The sequence below is a fragment of the Sylvia atricapilla genome, chromosome 3, assembly GCF_009819655.1.
Source record: "Sylvia atricapilla isolate bSylAtr1 chromosome 3, bSylAtr1.pri, whole genome shotgun sequence".
Taxonomy (NCBI): Eukaryota; Metazoa; Chordata; class Aves; order Passeriformes; family Sylviidae; genus Sylvia; species Sylvia atricapilla.
The window spans coordinates 73,400,777-73,423,419 of NC_089142.1; the positions used below are offsets into that span (position 1 = coordinate 73,400,777).

Genomic DNA, 22,643 nt, shown 5'->3' on the forward strand with positions numbered 1-22,643 from the left:
CCAACACAAGACCTGAGAAAGAGATAGCATTAAACACTACATAGACATGTGTCCAAGAACATGCTCATGTGCTGCAAGATGACTCTTTCCCTTCCCACTGCCCAGCAAGGGTAGGTTCTGCAGGAAAGAGATTGTCGCAGAACCACTCCCTCATGGTCCCTCATACAGGGCAGCTCTCTCCAGTCTTGCCCTCACACCTCAGATGTGCTGAGGGGCTTTTTCAGCTGCCAGGCCAGGCCAGGCTCAGATTAAAAACTGCCCCTTTCCTCTTTAAAGGCCTCACACAAAGCCTTGTGGAAACCTCGTGCTGGTGTGACAAATTGTTTTTGTGCTGGGGAGTGGCTGGAACACAGAGCCTGAGGTGGGCTCACGACTCATCCCAGAGCCGTGGCCCTTGGGAGAAGAGACAGCAGAGGTGAGAAGGGGGTCAAGATTACAATGGGCGGGTTTCAACACCTTATTCTACCAGCCTGGGCTCCAGCCCAGAATCCAGACTTGCTTTCAACGCACCAAGAAATGGAGAATCCGCTAATTTTCTTAGCAGTTTTTCAAAGGAGTCACTTGTTCTTGGGGTTTAAAATCGATTATCCTTCCTTATTCCTTGCTTATACACCATTGCATTTACTTTCATGATTCTAATTACTAGACACTTTTAACAATTTGTCTCTTCTGCACTAAAAATCACCTTTAAAAGTGATATTTTTCTCTCTCTGAAGAGCCACAAGGAGTGATCAAATTTTAAAAACATTAAATCTTTCCATTCTTATAACACACCTGCTCTCTTGTTATACATACCTGCTATAGTTAAAAGAAAAAAATACCAAAAAACTACTCATCTCACTCATCTGACAGATGCTTGTATGTGTGTGAGATAATTTAGCTGCCTTGATTTTCTTAATTTATTCCCCCTGGAATAGCTACAATCACCATGTTAAAAAAAAAAAAAAAAAAAAAAAAAAAAAAAAAAAAAAAAAACCTTGCAGCACAATACTTGGGTTCTAAAAGGACAATTTAAATAAGAGAACCCACTAAATCACAGGCCTTGCTTATCCTGCTGAACTGATGGTTACTTCATCAGGAAGTTTAGACAAGGAGGCTGCCAGAGGCTTTGTCATTATGCCTAACATTACAAATCAGCCCTGCTGATTTTAAAGCCTCCATAAAAGAATACATGGCAATGCAGCCAAGCTTGTAACCTTCTGATGGATTCAGATTTTAATACTGCTTTATATATCCATATTACAGCTCTATAGATCCATATTAAAATATCCTTGTTTAGGCTTGTTTCCTTTTATGGCAATACTGTACTTCAGTGTATTTTCATTATAATATGTTTTAGTCACCAGAAATTCAATAAACTTAGTGATGCATCAGTATTAACTGAGGCGGGAAAAAGAAAATCACTATCACTACAGGAATTATATCCAAGGGTGTTTGGGAGAGCTTGCTCTGAATGGGCTCCAATATTAATCCATTTGTTCACTCTGAAGAGAAGGTAAATTTTGTATTTATGCTGAAGCCAAAAGATCTGACTTTTTGGTGCTTGTCTTGCATTTGATAAAAGGCTCAGCTTGCACTCAAATAAGATGTTCCAGTGTTCGGAAGTACTGCATACAAAATTACAGGTTTTTCTAATTGCGCTAAATGCCAGTGATCCATTCTTTCCTCAAATTTCATCCAGCTGCTATTAACTCTGTAGTTTCTGAACTTCATTTTGGTGCACAGGATTAAAATTATAATTTTCTTGCAAATCCAGGTACTTTAGGCTAAACTGTCACTCACACAAGCATTTTAAACACACTTTTCATTTGTGAGTAGAAATGATGTCTCAGCAGGGGGAACGTGTGAGATGAACTGCTACTGATACCCACTCTGCTCCAGTCTGGCACCAGTGTTGTCACTCCATGTACATTCAGACTATTAGTATAAACTGAACTCAGTTTATACATAAGTAATTTAACACATTGGTGGAATTTATATAATATCTCACATCTTTAACTAAAAGCAGAAAAATCTTTCCAGATGCATTCACATTACTTCATCTATACAAGAAACTGTGAGAATGACTAAAGTCTGGGAGAATTAAATTTGATTTTTTACTCTAAATTTTCATGGAAAATTAGTGAATGGTGGAAGAGAACATCTTTAACTAGTACTAAAAAATAACTTCATCATACCAAATCTAATTTCAGTAAGAAATTAGATTAATTCTATGAAAACTAGGTTTACTGGGCTAACATTAATTTTTAATAGTCTTAGGAAGTCAACAAAAGTATTCACAGAATTTCCTATAAAAGAAAACCTGCGCCCTTCATATAGTTACACCTGAAATTTATGCAGCATAAACTTTTCTTGTTGTCTCTAAATTTGAGATAAGGTGTTGAGTTTGTATCTTTTTTCTACCATTTCCTGAATATATTTAAGGTAGAAGTACTAGAAGTTCTAGTTTAAGTGGTGATAAGAAGTTGCATTTGTAAGTTTTTAGGAAATTGCTTCTTCAATATCAAGATGAATCCCCACATTTCCAGCTAGGAAGGAAACAAAACCAACTTACAACTTATCTAAAAGTTAGGCAGTGCAATTGGCTTCCAAGTTTTCAGTACCCTGCAAGCAACCAAATCACCACATAAATAAATATCCTTATGGAATGACAGAGGACAAGGAGTGATATTAGATTCAGCAGCATAACTTTAAAAGGAAGAATTTTGCACCATTCAAACTTGTACACTTGCTTAGCCTATTTATATGCATTTATATTCTGATTAAAAGGCAAACATATTTATGCCTTAGTTTATTGCAAACCCCACAATTCCATCCAATTTCACTCCAACAGCATCTGAGGAGCAGCACAGTCAATCTTCCAGGGAATGTGATATATGAGTTTTGTGGTTTGTGATTTTAGCATATCCATTTTCTGTCATTCTGATCATAAGGGACTGGGCCATGGGAAAAAAGGTCAAAGCCTATTATTACCTAGTTTAGATAATGGTTTCTGAACTCCTGCTGAAGAATATTTGATAAATAATCACTGAATGCAGATATCAGGAAAGGTAAACTACTATTCCTATCTCACCTATGGTTGTATCTAACTGTGTATGTATAGACAAAGTACTATGCATGAAGATAAAATATCTAGATGATTCAAGGATAGATATCTTTCTCCAGCTAACAAAAACTGTTTTAAAAGTTCATTGCCTTCCCAAATATATTTTTTCCATCATATTATCTGGTCATAATGCTACACTGTTCTGAAGAGTTCTGAATTTTTAAATGTACTTACTTGTATTTTGTCCATAAAAGATAATTATGCCATCTAAATCAAAAGGTAGCAAAGCTACTTCACAGTAGCTTTGTCTCCATACCTCTGCAATCTCACTGTCAGGCGCCCAACATATTCAACAGGGCACAAACCCCCTACAATAGGCAAAGACTGTGTTTTCCAATGATAATATAACACCTGCTTCTCAACTTGTGCCCCATTTCTCAGAACTCACTGCCTATGGAATTTCTGTAGGTCCCTGCAGTGCTGATAACAGAGATGGAGAGTTGTAAAAATGTCCTGTCTTCATGTCTGGTGTACTTTAGTGAAAGTACTGGGAGACATTAATCATTTTTAAGGAGCTTTGTTTTTAATGCTGTCATGGGAATGTGTTTGATTTACTGTCCCTCTTACCATTGCTCCTGTAATAGTGAAGACTATTTTGATGGAGTGGAACAGCATTTTGAGATTTATCATGTGTGTCTTAGCAGTAACAAATGTTGATATGGGAAAAGCTGAAAAGGATGGAAGAGCCTCTTTCAGGTAAAGATACAGCATTAAAGCAAATTAAAGCAAAGCTTTACATAAAACAGTTGGAAAGTCCTGCATTTTTTAATGCTTCTTATGACCTTCATCCTTCCACTTCTTATGTCTCTTACACAAAAGGTAGCTTAAATAAGAGCAACAAGAACAATTCGGTGAGCATAAAATGGCTCAGGCAACTGTTTTTGATATGTAAAAAAAAACATATGGGACGCTTTTTGGACCTGACATAACTTTAGGAAACACCATGTCATTCAGCTAACCAACCTGAACAGTTAGGGACATGTAGAGGTAGTTTTGCATATCCAGTATCACACAGTAAATGAGAAGTATGGATGGGGGTTGGAATTGCTAAACCAAACTCCTAACTGCCCATCCAAAATTCTGCTCAGTATTTCCTTTGTTAAAATTCAAGTTCTTTCAGACTGCCATGTTCTTCTTTTTTATTTCTGAGCATTCACCAAAGGTAGTTCCACCGAGAGGGGATGAAAGGCAAGAAATTATCCTGTAATTTCAGAACACCACAGTTGATGAGACATGTATTTGAATCTTATCTGAAGCTGCTGAAGAACTAACCTAGAATGGAAAACTAACTGAATATTTTCATTAAAGGAAGAAATTTTCATACATTCTATGATAGCACATTACCTACAAGAAAATCATTAGGAAAACATCTTAATTGTCTCTACAAATTTTCCTCTAATGGAAAAACATGGCAAAAAAGATCTTGAAATTTTTATAAATGTCTTTGAAATACTTATAGTATCCAGCCTTCACAGAAGCAGTGAAAATACACAAACATGCTGGCGTCAGGATGCCACCACTGCGGGAGATCTGCCTGCATATCAAAAATAGCAAGGCAATTCCTGCATCAAGGCTATCAAGACACAGTGTACTGGACTTACAAGGGACAACAGTACTGGCAGAAATGGCATCTGTCATACTAGCTGAAACAGGAATACATCTACACAACTTCAGTTGACACACTAAAGTCTTGGTTATAATTCCTCTGTGTAGTCATACGAAATAAAAAAGTACAAAAGGGAATCAATAGTGATCTGGAAAACATCAACACTTTTGAGAGGGAAAAAAAAAAAACAACCCTGACTCCGTTATCCTAAACAGATGGCAATTTTGAATATATACTTGGAAATAGGAGAAGGATGCAGTTGTGCATCAGACTTTCATTTTGCAATACATGAACTAAGTTTTGCTTTATTATACCCCATAACTTTCTGAGAAAATCTGTAGCTGTGTTCTCTGTTGAATGAGAAGGTTTTTCCAGATCTCTCAAAATTGAGTCCTTAGCAAATACCACTGCAAATTCCCCTAGTATTCCAAGTCTTACTTCCAAACTCTGCTGTAGCTGGACTTCTTTCCTGAGGGACAAAGGAGAAGTGATGAACAGTAAAACAAGAGAACACTGCTACAAGCAGGGGACAAAATGTGCAGAAATAATCCCACAGGGTCTCATAACAACTGAAATATTACCCACAGTCTTTCCATGGATCAAAATCAGACTCTGAATACTCACCTGTGCCCTGGAGCAGTTTATTTATTTCTGAGCTACTAAATTCCATTTGAAGGCTATTATGACCTTCACTTTAACATTTCTGCAAAAATAATATTCCCTTCCATCCCCTCGAAAAATGAGCTGTAGTCTGGCAGTTTATCTGCTAGGCACATGAGTATACCTTTGAGAGGAACTAGGGTTAGGTTCCTGTAGAGATATAGAATAATTCTCATATTAATTGATTAATTATATGGGAACTACACTGCAGTTGCTCCTCATTAACACCAGTACAAATACAAAAAGTGAAAATATAGCAAGTAATTCAATAGAATTTTGAGCCAAAATAGTGCCATGTGTTACAAGACACCTGACAAACAACTATTTATTGAACTTTCAGCATCAGCATAACCCTTTTTTCACTGATGTCAGTGAAAGGACAGGCAGGGAGGAAGCTAAAAATGGATTTTGCAGAGAAAGAAACAAATGTGCATTCTCAGCGAAGCCCTGGCTATGGACATGTAAAAACATCTCTACTCAAAATTACACTGAAGCACAAAAGTGCTGTCTTAGCCATTGCATCATAGAATCACAGATTGGTTTGCAAAAGACTTTAAAGTTCATCTCATTCCAAACCCCCTGCCACGGGTAGGGAACCTTCCACTACACTATGTTGCTCAGACCCTCATCCAACCCAACCCTGAACATTTCCAAGGATGGCGCATCCACAGCTAAAGAAGACACGTCTATGTGTCTTCTGAAGATGCAGATCAGTCGTGAATGATAATGACACTAAAATGAAAATGAATGTGCATTTTCCTTTATTTTAAATGTTCCTGAATATTTTATATTATTTTTCAAAATTGAGTCTTGTTTCACAGTGACTTTTCAGACTGGATTAAAAGGAATATTCTGAAGAGTATTATTGCTGGATAAAGTTCACCTACAGACAAGATGTGGAAAGATTCTGCAGGTCATTTTAACTCAAAAGACCTTAAAAATAAAAATACTTTCTATAAACTTTGCTGAACCTTCCACAGTGGTATCTTCTTTCCTCCTTCTGTTTATTAAAAACATCAATGTTGTGCTTGAATGATTGAAGTAGGTCAGGACAGGTAAATTCCCTGATCCATTTTCTTTTTCAGCTTCATTACCACTACAGGATTGGCTTTTTAAAGCTATTTCTTCCACTTGCTGACAGAAAAAGGTGCTGCAGCACAAATAGTTGTACAATAGATAGAGTTGTAAATATTTGTAGAGCTATATCTGTACAATTCTCTCAACCTCAAGGGGTCTGAACAGTGATTCTGACAACCATATGCTCAGGATTTATACTTATCATCAGTGTTAATGAAATAAGGTCAGTAGCAACCCCCTGAAAAATGGAACCTATTAATTGTCCTGATGAAAGACAAAAGGCAGCATGCAAGGCAGTGAGTTTGATTTGCCAGTTAATTTCTGCTGGCAGGTTTTTTTAATTTTGCTCTGAATGCTTTTATTCTATTTTTATTTTTCCTCTAGATTTGGTCATTCAGAGAATGTGCTGTGGGAGTTCTTTCATTGAGCTATGTTAGAAATGAGCATTTCCACTTAATTTTTCCCGTTCTCTAAATATTTGAATTATCAAAAAACACAAAATCCCTCTGAAATGTTTTTGCAGTGGGTTTATGTGCAAGACAGTTTATAACATGAAGTGCTATATCAGCAATTCAGTCACCTGGTTTCATATATGGACACATCAATATGGTATAAATGACCACTGCAGAAAATTTTTAATAGCTAGATTAATGACACAAATGAAGTAGCTGGATCCTAGAATCACAGGAGGACTTAAGGTGGCAGTGATCTCAGACTTCATGCATGGCTACATGAAAAGTTAGACCAACTTTCTCAGAGACTCATTCAGTTGAATTTTACCAAATGCCAAGGATGGGGAATCCACAGCTTCCACCACCACCTTTTCCTGGGCTGAACCACTCTTCCAGTGAGAGCTTCTTTTGCTTAAGTTTAATCAGAAGCCACAAATAAACTCTGCTACTCATGACGCACTGTCATAACCTAGCCAGACAAACAAGACTTACCTGGGCAGCGGGGAGTTTTGTGGGCCACAGCAGTACCACTGATGGGACGGCCATTGGGAGTAACACACCAGCAGTATCCAGTGTAACTGTGGCACTGAACCTGCCAGAAACAACAAAAACCATATGCAGCTTGTCAGACACATGCCTGTTGTTCCCCAGCATTCATGGCACCTGAGTACAGAAACTTCTCCAGCAGCCTATACTGATAAAACCTAGAACAATAAACCACAATGGGCCCATCTCAGTCCTATATGTATTTTTTTAGTATAAAGCATATTTCAAGCTAAGTATGGTACTTAGGTCCTTCAGAATCAAATGGAGGGGAAAACTATTGAAATATGTGGTTGTTTACACCCTGTCTTAGACGAGTGAGGTGCAGGTGTTATAAAAACCTCACAAGGAAGTTCCTCAAGGGATACATAAACTGTTTCTTAAACAAGCAATCCTGAGTTTTTTCCCACATAGAGAACATATTGTTCCACTCACTGAAGGAGCAGGACAGAGTGCTTCTGCCAGCATTATTCATATCCCAAGCTGTCAGAAAGGAAACTCTTGGAATTCCACTTAGAAATCAATTGCATTATATTTTCTAAGGGCCAATATCACTTGCCTCATCATGCTTAGAAAAATTGTCTTCTGCACAATTCCATGACCAAAATCCAGTACAGAGGGGACAGAAAGTGATCATGACTGGAATATATACTTCAGGATAAGCTTGTAATTCTGTTCCTTCTGAATTCCGTGATCTAAGTAAATTAGTCTCAGACCATATGGTTCATGAAGAATAAAGAAGGATTCTGTATGATTCATGATTTAGCGCTTAAGATATAGACTCCAGTCACAAGATTTCTGGTTCAAATCAGGAACAGATCACAAATTCCAAGCATTTTAACATCTGATGAGTATTCAGGGGGCTACAAGAATGACTCAGATGCCTCATCCTACAAGAGCAGGGAGTGTATTACACGAACAGTGGTAATGTTTGGCTCTTTCGCTGGCCAACTGTGAAAAAGAGAACAAGGACTCGACACATAACACAGACTTTCCTTCCATTTTTTTTAACATGTTGGCATAAATGACATTTAATTTTGAAATTACATTTCCCTTCATTACGTTTGTCTCTTCCTCATCCTTTTCAAGCACACATACTCTGATTTTCCAGTCATGCAAGACACTGAATAAAAAATTGTCAACCTGACTGTATGTGCCATCATCATTGCATTCTGGGATAAACACTTGCTGAAATTCTTTGCGAGCTTGTTCTTGGGTGTACTTCCTCTCAGCCACACATCTAGAAACATCTAGAGAAAGGGAAAAGATAAGTCAGTTGGATGATGCAATACAAAGAAAAGATAGGTGATCGCCCATATTATGAAAAAGACAACTCAGGTTTATGCAAAGAGAATCAGAATTTTAAGTGAAAATGTATGATCAATTTGCATTATTTTTAGGGAAGAGAATCAATGCAGGACAATAACTTCTGGACAATAATCCATAACTGGGAAATGAAATGGAGAGATGGCTGGACAGAAAACCTTTCTGTTTCAAATGCCACCAAGGAGTAGCCCCAACTACAGCTTTTCCTCTCAATTTAACACTGCAATAACTGCCACGATGCACCCCACAATATTCTTTCAGAGCTGTTGGCAGCAACTTTCTAGTGCTTCAGGAAAGGCAAAGGAGGCAACAGGAGCGCAGCTGCCTTGTGCTTCCTACTTACTGCAATCAGGCAGCCACTTCAGCTATGACTACAGATGTCCCCACCAAGCTGGTTATATATATATATATATATATATATGTGTGTGTGTGTGTGTGTGTGTGTGTGTGTGTGTGTGTATACATACATACATATATATACAGTACAGCATTGCAGGGACTTATTGGGAAGGTGATTAAATAATAATTTTGGATATGAAAGATTCATATTATGCTAAAATTCAATGTTACAGCTTGTGATTTAAGTGTGGGACATCAAGTCTACAACATGGTCCTTTTTTGTCCACTGTGAGGTTTCTTGAACCATCTCCTTTGTTACTTGGTATTGGTCTCCATCCAAGAGATCAAAGAGCAAACCAGCCAGCTTTAATTCAGGGAAGTTTCTATTATATAATAAACTATTTTGTTTACTACATATACTTTATTTCAGTTAGGCAACTAAGAGCTTAAAAAAGACACATAACATAAGGTGTTGTACCTTTTACACTACAAATTTTAGCATGTTGCTGAGGCAGAATCAGAACTTCAGAATCTGCTTGAGGTAAGCAATTTCAGGAAAAATGAGAATACCAGGCAAGATTAAGGTAGCATTAATGACTTCAAGATGTGACTGTAACATCTGAATTAGAATGATTTCAAACATACAAGTAAAGAAATTTGCTGCTTCTGATTTCTATTTGTTTTGAAGACTGTTTGACAGAAACTGGTTAATTGCATTTTAAGGCTAAAACTGTTCAGTGATTACATGTGAGAGAAGGGTATTGTGGTGATTCATTAATGCTTGTGTGGTTCTTCAAATGCATGGGAACAGCGTTTCTAGTCCATGCAAGTTGCAAATTGAACAGAATCTAAACAGTGATGCAACAGTACTGGACAGAGGTTTGCATTCCTAGAAGCACACAGGTGAGCCAGACGAATTCCCAGTCCCTGAAGCACCCTCTCCGTGCCAGTATGATCTAGACACACATTCACAGAACCAGCCTGGAAACAGTGGAATGGCAAAAGTTCCTTTTCATAGGGTAAATCTTTCCTTGTCACCTCCACTGAGCTTTAGACAACTCACCTGGCAACATAAGAATTAAAAAATCCCTTCAAGTCCTAGGCAATCTGGTGTGGAAGTATAGCATATCGAGGACAGAAAGTTGTCCTAAGCACATGCATTCTGAAAACAAAATTGGGGCCCCTTAACTCTAACCTTTCTGTTTCCCTCCTGATCTTGGATTCATGTGCACTAGTTCTGTGTGTTACTTTACTCTTCTCATAGGAGCACTGTGAGAGTTCATGTTGCTAGTATGCTCCAAATCCCAACAGTTTCACTTCGAAAAAACTATGTTTCAGCATTAGCATCAATTGATTTATGCTGTTTCAGGAGAGATACTCACCGAGATGCAATGATACTTGAAAGGAACAGAGAAGTTCAACCACCCAGAAATGTGAGAAAGAAAAATGATACGGAACTGAATTAATTTGTACTATGGCACTTTAATAGTTTGTTTCTCCAAGGGAGAAGTATTGCCAACGTACTATGCAGCTCAGGTAAAATCTGTTAATGTGCGCACTGCCAAAGTATTTTGGGGGAAAAAAAATTATTTTAAGCAAGCTTTGGTGTCGTAAGCATTCTTCTGAGCATGGTTTGGTTATACAGTACTTAATAACATGTGGTTTTAATGTAGCTAGCATTTTAACTGAAAATAAATCACTCCTTTGTTGAACCTCTGTCCTCGTTTTTCTAGAATGACATGTGGTTTAAATGTCTAAAAGGAAAAGTGATATAAATTCCATCACATAAGATCTCTGGTATAGTACCAGCAGGGTTGTAAATTATCTTCAATAGCTGAATTATCATGAAAATATGCCAAGAAGAAAGAAGAAGTTCTCCAAAACTGTCCACCACTTGTTCCTAAACAGCCTGATGCTCTAAAGGCCTCCTATTCGTGGATGATCTAATATGCTTTAAAAACAACAGTCACCAAATTTATTGGAATATAAAATTCACATTTGAAGTCATATTTTGTATTATATAACCATGGAAACATTTTAAACCTGTTGAGCATTACTGCTCTTCAGCATACACAAAATGAAACCATGAGGAAATCAAAATATTATTTCCAGTTCTGGGTTTGTTTGGGTTTTTTTTAATTTTGCTGAGGTGTTACTGCAGAAGAATAATTATGACACAGCGTAGAGGTCTAAACCTGATAGAAGAAATGAAATTAGATGATCAAGATAAAAAAGAAGAAATATAAAAACATTCATATTCAGAATTCTAGTGACCATTAAATCATTAATTCAGAGGAGCTAATTTCCTCCAAATAAAGAGATCACTGAAGAGAAAGGAATTATAATATTTTCAATGAATTTCTAAGATTACATCATCTGCCTTTATGCCCTGGTTGCAATGCCTTCAAAATCTGTTGCATAACTTCCAGCAATTTTTCCGAAAAAAAGAATTCAAGATATTTAAGGGCTATAGATTTATGCAAAATAACAGCTGAAAAAGGATGAAAAAGATTTTTTCCTGACCTGACTGGGAGAAAGCCTGAAACATGAGCTTTCATCAAAACACCAGCAAGAGATAGTTTGTAGGTACACCTTGCATAAATAAGAGATGGGTGACATCTAATCCATAGGGAGAAAAGCCTTCCACATGGCCATTCTTCATGGCCATTCAGCAAAGCCAAATCTGGGATTCACTGTATGAAGCCTCTTTTGACTGCACAGACAATTCTTGTCTACAGGCCCCTCTGTGTTCCTTGTAGTAGTGCAGGTAATGAAAATGCCTCACATGAATATCAAATTAATAGGATGAGTCTAGACTTATGTGGTTTGGCAGAATTTGCATAAATCAATCAATCCATCTAAGGGGATGGGTACCAGTAAAGTCTCCCACACACATATTCAACTTTGCTATTTATCTAGGACAGTAATCATTCAGAGCAGGATGGACCCTGATTGTTTTGAAATGAAGACCAAGAATGAAAAGTGATAGGACTGACCTAGTATGATTAATCAGCCCACAGCTTTTGACTTTTCAGCATTAGCCCTGACAAAAGCAGGCTAAACTCTTACGAGGCAAGCAGTGTCCCTCTGGTGACAAACCTGAGTAGAGGGGACTCTGAGGCTGCAAGATTTTGGAAGGATGACAGACACTGTGTAATGCTGTAAAGCTTTATTTTTACTCTTTTTTTAAAATCTGTTTTTGTTTAAACTTTTGGAACTTTCGAGCAGAAAAATAAGGGACTTGAAACTGTTATTGGCTTCTTAGTAGAATTCCCACTCTACTTTATTTCTCAGCTTAACTGAAGCATTAATAAGGAAGCCAGAAGGCTCAAGCTGGATTCTGGTATATGACCCGGTGAAAAGACCATTAGGTTCTAAGAACTGTTAAAATCTGGGTAACATATGGTTTAATTTGCCTATAGTCATACAGTGAAAAAAACTAATTTTGCAGATCTGCATGTCCAGCTGTAATTTGGAATCGTGTCAATGACTAACTCAGTGACACTTTATCCCCCCAACTCCAGGTAAATGGGCTTTTACAACCCACAACCTTGTGGGGAATTGGGAGAAAAAAAATCTCCTGGCATAGAAATTGAGCATGAAGATGCATGAGTTTACTTAAATCAGCTCACTGGGGCTCTGTTAGCTGTCAAACTGGATTGGTACAAGGTTTATTGCATTTTAGCACAGTATGTTGGCCAATGTGTTGATTGTACCTCTGTGACTTAGCACTAGAACTGCAAATGCAACCAGAGGTTTAATAAAACAAACTCATCTTGAGGGCACAACAGAACACAAAAATGGGTATATGGTAGTGGACAGAAATACAGAACTTATGAGAGCACAGAGTTGTAGCTGTTTGGGCAGGCCTTTCTGAATTGCCCCGGTGACAACTCTGGCTTCCAGGGGAAACCAGTGACCAGAAAGCACAAGCAAAATAAAAAGTCATCTTAATTCTGATCTAGGTTTCTCTGTGCAACAGGGAAAACTTCCACCTATGAAATTAAATGGTGCCACTGCATTGCTGCAGAATCTTCCTGAGATAGCACTGAAGTCAACAGGAAATTCTGGAAATAGAGTTAACCTCACAAATAGGACCAGCCTGACTTGGAACTAATCTCATTTTATGCTTTATTTCCAACAGTACAGCTCGAAAACCACTCAGCTTCAGGGAAAAAACATGCACCAACTTCAACTCTGCTAGCTAATCCTTGAATAATATATCAAACAGAGAGAAGTTTACTACTGCAGAGTTTATAACAATGACACAAACCCATCAAGGGTGTAAATGCCATCCCTAAGGTGACATTCAGTATGACATTCCTGATTTACAGGAATTTTGGAGCTCTACAGGGAGTCCTAACCCAGATTCTCTCATGGAAAAGTAGCAGCTTGCCAAAAGTATCGATAAACCTCTTGCAAAGATTTCAGTTTAGTTCAGCTGGTATTTCTTGGTTTGCTATGTATTGTAGTAAGAATAAAAATACCTTTCTCAGTCCCAATACATAGAGCAATTTTGCTTGCTTTGATAGAGGTTATTGTGTTTGACACAAGCTTGTTATCTATTTATGCAAAAAGTACACTTCATCCTTTACTTAGTTATTTTATTATAGGTGGAATATTCTGTTGATCAGAAATATTCACTACTTCGTAAGGACTATATATAAGTGGTAATCATTTGTGGGTTTCCTTGAGAGCTTCCCACAGGCAGTCAGCTCTTACACAAAAGAGAAAGCTTTTCTAAAGTCACACAGATGTGAACAAGCAGACCTAGTGCAGATACACATAATCCAAACATCTTTCACTGTTTCTCTTTGCACTTCTGTTTTGCCAGAATACCTGTCTCTGCTTGTCCTTAAACTTAGAAACATGCAGTGCAACAAGCTATTTCAATTTAGTTGTTCACCTGAGCACCTTACTGAATTGTCCTAAAAACAAAAACAGAATTTATTTCTGCTTCTGTCTTTCTTTCCCACTGCTATACCCTTTTGGTAACTGGCAGTGATATGATAAAAGTCAAACAATCTTAGTTTACAGCTAATTTAGCACAAAAATTTTATTAAAAGCACAAGACATCACTTGGTTTATGTGGAATAAACTACGCATGAAAAATTCCCATTATATTTTACCTAGGTCAATGTATTTTGCAAAGAACTGATCACATCTAACAGCAAAGCAGACAAAAAGCTGAAGCCTCTAGTGATAGGAAACATGTAGCAAACTATACAGGCAGAAAGTATCGGTTTTAAAGATGCAGAGATATTGGGTTGGACAGGATGTCAGCACAGACATGTAGCCTGACACAGCCATAAAATAATGACTTGCTGCTTCGTGACAAGAGCTGGCCAATTCTTACACTATTTATTTTTATAGCTGCATTCTGGATTCAAACAAAACAGCAGAGCAATTTTAGCCTAAACTCTCCTCTATTGGCATCTAATAGACAGAGCCAGGCAGTGTGGGGTTTCTTTGTTGTTTTCTTTTTGCTTTTGCTTTTTCTTCCCCCCCACCCCAAACATTTTGCAACCACACAGCAATTTAGATATCTAAGCTCTAAGATAAAATAAGGAATGCTGAGCTGGATTCCCTCTTGGCACACTATTTCAGTTTGCTAACAGTCACATTTAGGGAGATACAGTCTGAGTAGAATGGAATAAAATACTTCAAGAAAAACTAAAGCAACAGCTTTCTAATGTTTTAGATGCCAAAGGCTACACTAGGCTTTCTGAGAAGAGCAGAGATTTGATAGCTTGCAGAAGTCTAGTTTCCTAATTCTCACACAGATGCTTACTAGAAAATAAAATCAGAAGCCAACTCCACTTGCTTTAAGAGATAACATAAATTGCAACTTCTATATGTAGATGCCTTTTTCACCAAGATGTTGAATATTTTGTTTCTCAGCACTTACTACAGTGGCTTGATATGTAACATCTTGGCACAAAATATAAATGAAGACTCAAAGCCAAAATGAGGTTGAGACTGACAAGTGTTTGTATCAGGATTGCCAGCATCACAGTCTGGAAATTTGCAGTCATCTTACAGATTAAACATAGTGTCTATAGCGAGAAAATACATCTGAAAAGGAGGAGAGAGATCCTTGCTGAAAGTATTAGAAAAAAAAATCTGCCATATAATTTAATCAATCTTCCTCCTGTGAGGTTTATTTTCAAAAATCCTAAAGTTAGTACCACTTCTCAAAATATTCTTTTTTAAATATATTTTCAAAATAGTAAAAAACCCTGCATCATTTTTTTTTACCCTCCTAAAAGGAGAGCTGAGGACATGTGAAAACTGTCCTGTTTTCAGTGTTCAGACTATGCAAGGTCTCACTCTGGTCAGGTTTATTTTTAAGACTGACACCTTGGTCCAGTCCCACTTTGACTCCTCTTAGTTAGAAAAAGAACCATACCTAGTCACTGCCTTTTCCTCTCCCCAAAGGAAACATCTTGGGAGCATGTTCCAGCACCCAAACACATCCCACAGGGCTGCCTTCCAGGCAGCAGGTGCCCTGGCCAAGCCAAGGTCCCTGCCCACACGGTGCTAAGGGACGTGCTCGGGCACTGTGAGCACACAACAGGCTCACGCCCGCCTGGCTCACAGGCAAACCTGAGCTGGATGGCAGCTCCATGGGAATCCTGCAAAGGGTGTGCACTTAGAAACCGCATCCAGCATTTACAACCCAGTTCTTTAGCTAATAGGCAAGAGTAATGTTTCTCCAAATTATGCTTGGATTCATTAATTATGGGACTAGATTAACTTGTGGTTTCAAAACAACTACTGCCCAGCAATGCCTTCATTCTCTTCACAAAGGGAAAATCCTATTAGCACGTTTATACAAAGGCAGAAATTTCAGTTTATTTAAACATGTTTTTAAACCATTCATTAACTTATTGTTCTAATAGTTTAAATTAATGAAACCTCACTATCCCTGAAAGCCCTAAATTAAAGAAACAAATGCTGAGCACTTTTTTTCCCCATTAAGGAAAGTAAATAGCAAAATACCTGTTTTATGAGAAATTTCACTCATATTTTGATGCGCTTTGGCTCTTTATGTGACTCCTGAGAAAGAAGATATTACCTTTTGTTCTATCTTTGATAGCTCATAAAAGAACAGCATTTTTAAACACTAAGGCCCTTTAAGATACCATAAATGAATTCAGCTAAACATGATCTACCTAGGGTTTCCCATGGAGAAAGGAAATTCACATAGCTACAGAATAACAATAGCACAACTCTGTGTGATGGCTCTCCTTGGTGTACTCACAAAGCAGTAAGTCACTGTTGGGGCCACCTCTGAAAACACTCAGTGTTAGACAGATTAAATTCCAAACCTCTCAGAAATTAAATGTCACTGTGTAAAGCATTGTAATTTTTATTAGGAACCACTCAGAGATTTATACAAGCCTGACAGAGGAGGTACGACTAACACTGAAAAAGCCTGCAAGCATCAACACCTTATTGTATAGAAGCCTCTTGTACCTTTTCTGTTAGCCTCCCATGGGCAGCTCCACACAGCTCTGGCTCTTTCTCTCCTTCTCTCTTCCTTCTGCAACTCCAGCTCGCTTCTTCCTGTCCCTAGCACGGCCACCTAACCCTGCCTGTCCCTCGCACAACCTCCTGCCCATTCCTGCTCACAGCACAGCCAGCAGACTCCAACTGACTCCCTACCAGGGAGCTCACCCTCTCTCACACCCATAGCTGTGAGGGCAAGGCTGTTCCCACTCTTTGGTAATTAAAACAGCTGCAATATATGGGAGGCAAGATTGCCTCCAGCACTATCTGCATTTGTCTTCCCACACTAGTCCAGTTTAGCAGTTGCTTACAAACCCAGGTTGCTGTTACATGACAATAGTGAAGAAAGGAAATGTGATGCTAGCTGGTGGTGGAGATTTTATAGTGATTGACAATTTGTATCAAAACTCCAGCCACTAGAGAAGCCTTATTTTAGTGAAGCTACAAAATCCAAGTACCTCAGCTGGGATATTTTAAGAACTCTGTGTTAGGGTAGAGGTATGCTGGCAAGACGGTACATATGAATTTGGGTTTTTTTCATTGATCGCAATGCCAGAATACCAAATGTTATTTCTGAGCCACTTACTTAATAGATCCAGAATTTTAGTCTCCAGGGCTCCAGTTATGGGCCTGGTACATTCACTTAAAAACAAACTGAGAAATGAAATGAGTATTCTTAATGCTATTTAAGAAACAAGAAGAGAAAAAAAAAAAAAAAAAAAAGTAAAAAGAAAAGCTGAACAGCCTTAAATCTGTAAAAAAAGGCACCTTTGTGGATGCTGCCTGCTGGGAACACTCCTTGGCCCATCTTTTCCCTGAGCCATATAGATATAGTCCTCAGGAGAGTGCAGCTGGCCAGTGCCCAAAGTGCAACAGGGAGCATTTACTACCTTACCTGCCTGGTGCTCATAGCGTCTGCTTGCATTGCTTAATTAATTTGTGCAGACATAGCGTCTGTCTTTCTGAGCAGTTTAAAAGCAATTATATTGCTTTTCCACTTCTTGTATGTTTTGTTCCCTTGGCTATGCTGGGCCAGATTTACTGAGAAGCACTTGTGTGTGCATGTGGTTGATCCCATCACAGGTGATATTTTAACAGTCCTAACAGCTAAACAACACAAGTAGTATTTCTCAGCTGTCAACATACATTTATTTATTAGATCTGTAATCTTGTTGCACAGTAAATGTCTGTGTCAAGCAAGTGGCAAATCTCCAGAACTTCAGAATTAAGATTTTGTTTGGAAAATATCCAAAAAATGTGGATGTTCATCTACAGTGTACAAAGATGATTTGAGATCTTAGAAACTCCAAAAGTAGGCTGGAAAATTTACAATATTTTAACTTCTTATAACATTTCCAAGCTTAGCAATGGATTCCAGCAAAGGCTGGAAGTGGGCTTAAAATAAAAAAAGTTATAAAATAAGGTTGTCAGAAAGAAAAAAAAAAAAAAAAAAAAAAAAACAAAGCTAACAGAACAGTCTGTTTTGATGCTTGTTTTGTTAAAGGTGGGTTCTTTCAGACATGAGTGGAAGGTTCAGGGTTCATTCATTTTCAGGTTTCTTTAAACTGTTTTGACCTTTGCTGCAATCATCAAGAACTAAAATAGAAGTACAAGGGAAAAAACTGTTCAAATGCAGCCATTTTACTGTGCTCTAGATCACAGTAGATCCTAGATCTACTGTAGTACCTAGATCTTTAGCATCTAGGATCTAAAAATGGTTTCCTTTGAAATGCTAAAGAATTTCTGGGGCTGAGCACTCTTGCTGTGAATGAAACTTGAATTAGAAAAGAAACAAGCACACACAGAGCAAACTATCCCTTTGCACTTTTTAGTATTTTAGTGTTTGAAATCAAATAGTTGAGAAAAGTGTTGAGAACACTTAAGAGAAAAAAGAGTCAACATAAATTTGCCTTCTCAGGAGAAAAGAAACCAAGAAAGGAGACATCAGCCTGGTAGTCATTCAAAATTTCTTACAGATGTAAAAAGAAATCACAGTTCCGAATATCTAAACAAGATTAAACAAAATTATTCCAAAAGGCTGTCAACATAAATTATCAAGGTATTCAGATTTCTACTGAACAGACTGAATCAAACAAAGAGCTAGTCATCATTAAATTAATACCTGAAAATATTTTGTTTTCAGAGAAGAATTTTTTGAGATGAATAAGGATTTTTTCAGAAGACAGGAGGAGACAGATTTAAGATTGCCTTTTTTGATCAATGGTGGGTGATTATCATGCCATAGATTACGAGTTGTGAAGTCAATACCAGGAATCACCTCTTTTCTCCCTTCAGAGCATCCACATGAAAACATGCATGTTTCTTCACCTGCATGCTCAAAACTTGCTTCAAAACCAATGCTTTAATGGGGAGTTAGAGTGGGTGTCAATTTTTTTCAGGGGTACAGACAAACACTTCCAAAAGGATCTGTTTCCATATCCCTACATAGAATGAAAGTAAATTCTGAAACCTTTAAAATTGTTCTCCGATGAAACATCACTTTTTGAAGCAGTTCTGAAACAGCACTTTTCTGAAACAGCCCTCTGCTTTTTGATTAAGCACCACCTGCAACAGTAAATTTCACCACTCAAAAGCAACTGGCTCAAAAGGTCTTAATCACAAGACTTCCTTGGCTCTTTCAGAATGTTTGATGTGACTATCAGAACTAGCCCTAGCAATGCTAAAACTGAAACTGCAGCTAGGCTGATGAATCACATTTTCCTTCTTTAAAACTTTTTTTTTTTTTTTTTTTTTTTTTTACAGCTTGAAATACTTCTGATGATTGCAGATATAAATAGGAATAAAGACACTGGTCACCTCAAAATTTAATATTGCTTTACTGAATAAGAAATACTATGAAAATGTAAAATTAAAAGAGCACAGATCTCTTGCTGATACTGACCAAATGCATTATCAGTACATATCTACCTATTACAAATCAAAGGAGAAATCTTCTGATTGAAGAGAACATTACGTGTATCTGTTACCAGCAATATTTAAGGTGCTTAAGATGTCAAATTCCATTTATACAATTCTACTCTATGCATTAATAAATAAACAGCAAATGGGCACTTCTCCAAATTGCAGCTATTGACTGCAGAAAAATTTGGCAGCATCAGTGAGGAAACCTTCAGTAGAGCAATTCTAATCTTAATGAAGAAAATTTCTTGCAGATTACTTTTCAATATGGTATTAAAAAAATAAAGAAAAACACTCAAAGCTAATTTCCAGAAAGCTCTAATGTATAAAATGAACAAATACCAAGTGCACAATAATTGTCTCTGTCGTTCATGAGTGTAACAAAAGCTTTGGCTCAGGTAGCTTCATTATGTTATCCTTGCTCACCATAGTAAATAGATCCATCACGTAATACAATGGTTTACTATGAAAGGACTGAAGAATGAGGATACTGTTTCATCCCGGCAGAAGATGAGACAGAATGTCTCTTTGAAGCAGCCTTGGTGCTTCAGAGGTTTGCAGGAGCTAATGGAGAGAGATGATGTGGAAAATTGCCTCCTACAGGCAGAATTTGTATGGTCCCTGGGGTTTTCTTCCCTTCGCCCACCTCTACTCCCTGCCACTCTCTTTAGGACAGAGAGAAAGGGAAAGTAAATCTTTATGACCACTGATAATCTTACATTTTAGAAAGATCATTGTGTTGGGAATCACCCTACACTTCAGGAAAGAACTGCATTGTCTAGCACCACGCTACACTAAGAGATTTAACTGCGGAGATTTTGTAGGGTTGCAAGTCACTCAATTTTTCTAAACAGAGATCAGTAGCAAATGAATAGATAATATAGGCAGCAATGGCCTGTGAGAGCCCTATGGATTGCAAAGCTTTCTTTGGTTTTTGCTTTTTCCCTACCACCATCACCCCTGCCACACGATGTGATTGCAAGTGGGAAATACAAGACTTAATTTGACCCTCTCAAATTCAAAATACCAAATTGTACTGGACAAGAAACCTTGCTAGATAACAATGGTAAGAGTTTCTCTGAACTTGCCAGTGATATGGTCCTTCTGAACAAGGACCTGCCCATGCAATTTCCTTAATAGTGACTTACTGAAAAATAAGTGGTTGTGGGAGTCACAATTTTGATGAAGGCTCAAGATTAATTTATCTTTAGACAGCATAATGTTATGCTGTCTAATTTATCTAAAGATAAATAACAGGATTGATTTCAACCCACTTGCTTTTAGAAAATTCTTCAAGTCCAACACTCCTGGTTCTCAATTCACAGGTATTTCAAATACTATTTTAAGGTGTATTATTTTTCATTATGGTCAAGAGAAACTTTGATTTCTCACCTTTGCAGTTGCCTCGGTAGGCTATTTCCAGCTGAGGGTCTTTGCATTTTGCTCGTTGAAACTCACACCGGGACAGAAAAGTTCTTCCATCAGATGCACAGAGTGATTTCTGAGGGGAACCTGCACAGTCCAGGCTGCATTCTCTGTCTTTGTCTTGGTCCACTCTCAAAAACTAGAATAAAAATAAAATAATGCTAGGAATGCTGTTCCCAGATGAAAAATGCTCTGTGGTCCCTTTCCCAGCAAAGACATACAAATATTACCCAAAACTGAAAAGGAAGTTCTGCCTGTTTTGTCTGTTCAAATCCTAGCAGATTTGTTATATCTGGGGTTATTCCACTGCTGCTGTAAAATGGCAGTGATTGCAACATCTCTGTAACATACACTAAATCCAGCATCACAATTAGTGAGTCTTTGAATCTCTTTCGAGCATTATGAATCTCAAAACAACTTGGAGTTTTTGGAGTGAAAATGGTAATGGTAGAAATATTCTTCACATAAAAAATGAGACAGCAATGAATGCTTACCTATTTTATTAGATATGTATTATTTATTCTTACAATGACAAGCTGAAAAGTCTGTTCTAAGACCCAAGTAGGATTTTTAACATAAGTAGTCTTATTGTGGATTTCAGTGGTCCTCTTTGTAGTTTTGACACAAAGCTACACTGAACCTGGCTCAATTGTTCATCCCTTCAATGCCAAGACTGGAAGGCTCATGAGTTTGGCATCATCCTTGGCACTGTGAAAGAAGGAGCTTCTCACACTGAAATGTGCTGCCAAAAAAAAACCCTAATCAGATCTGATGCTACTACAAGCCAGCCAAAAACAGACAGATAAAAACAAAGGTGTTACTTCATCTTCTGAGGTCTTGAAACTCTGAGACCAGGGAGGAGTGAACTCAATAAGTGCTCAGATGAATTTCTCTACCCTTCTGCTTCTTCCAAACAAGCACAAAATTAAGCAAGGCATACAGCTACCAAGAGGTAACCATTCTCCTAAGCATCACGAGCTGCAAAAGAAAAGATCTGCATCCAGCTAAAGCCCTGTTTTCATTGGTGCTACTTCATCATTACAAACCTCAGGTAGAGAAAATTTTGAACGTCAGATGAGAAACAGAAATTATGAAGAGGAAAATTTCAAGGAAAAGAAAAAAAGAGGACAGAGAGTAGTATTTGGGATTAAAAATTAAAAATTTGTTACATATAGTTTCCCTGCATTTTATTGCACATAAGAAATATATTAAAAGATTTATGAATCTCCTTAATCTTTATACTTAAAAGTGCCGTCTATTTGCATTTCCTATCATTTAACATGAGAAAATACAGATGTCTTTCTGGAGAGTCTGCATGAAAATGCAGAGATTATCTCAAAGGTATCACTTTAAAATAACAGTCATATGGTTGGACTTTTACCAGAATTTCTATATTTTAGTGGCACACTAAGATAAAAAGGAAAGCTTCTTTTTCCCAATATTTTTGAGCAATTTTTCACTTTTAGGAATAATTAACTTCAGAAGCAAATTGCTCACAAATTACACACAAACCCCAAATCTTTCTGCAAGGAATCTAGCTACAGATTTCCAGAAGCAGAGGACAGATGTTTCTTGCTCCCCATTTCAGTGTTATTTTGCAGATCCTTCTTGCCAACAGAAATTAATAATTAGGTGAGCTGAGTGGGAAGGAAGAAAAACTGAAGTCATCTCCCTTTGC

The 22,643-nt window shown here is 37.6% G+C and overlaps 1 protein-coding gene across 3 annotated transcripts in view; it reads right to left on the bottom strand.

Annotated features, from left to right (window-relative positions):
* The window catches only part of SMOC2 (SPARC related modular calcium binding 2), a 139,209-nt gene that overhangs the window by 73,476 nt on the left and 43,090 nt on the right, over positions 1-22,643 (bottom strand). For all 3 annotated transcript variants that reach the window (XM_066315804.1, XM_066315803.1, XM_066315802.1), the window contains exons 2-4: positions 20,933-21,104; positions 8,588-8,694; positions 7,394-7,493 (exon numbers count right to left, since the gene is read on the bottom strand). In XM_066315804.1, coding sequence (XP_066171901.1) covers positions 7,394-7,493; positions 8,588-8,694; positions 20,933-21,104 — 379 coding nt within the window. The remainder of the gene's footprint in view (positions 1-7,393; positions 7,494-8,587; positions 8,695-20,932; positions 21,105-22,643) is intronic.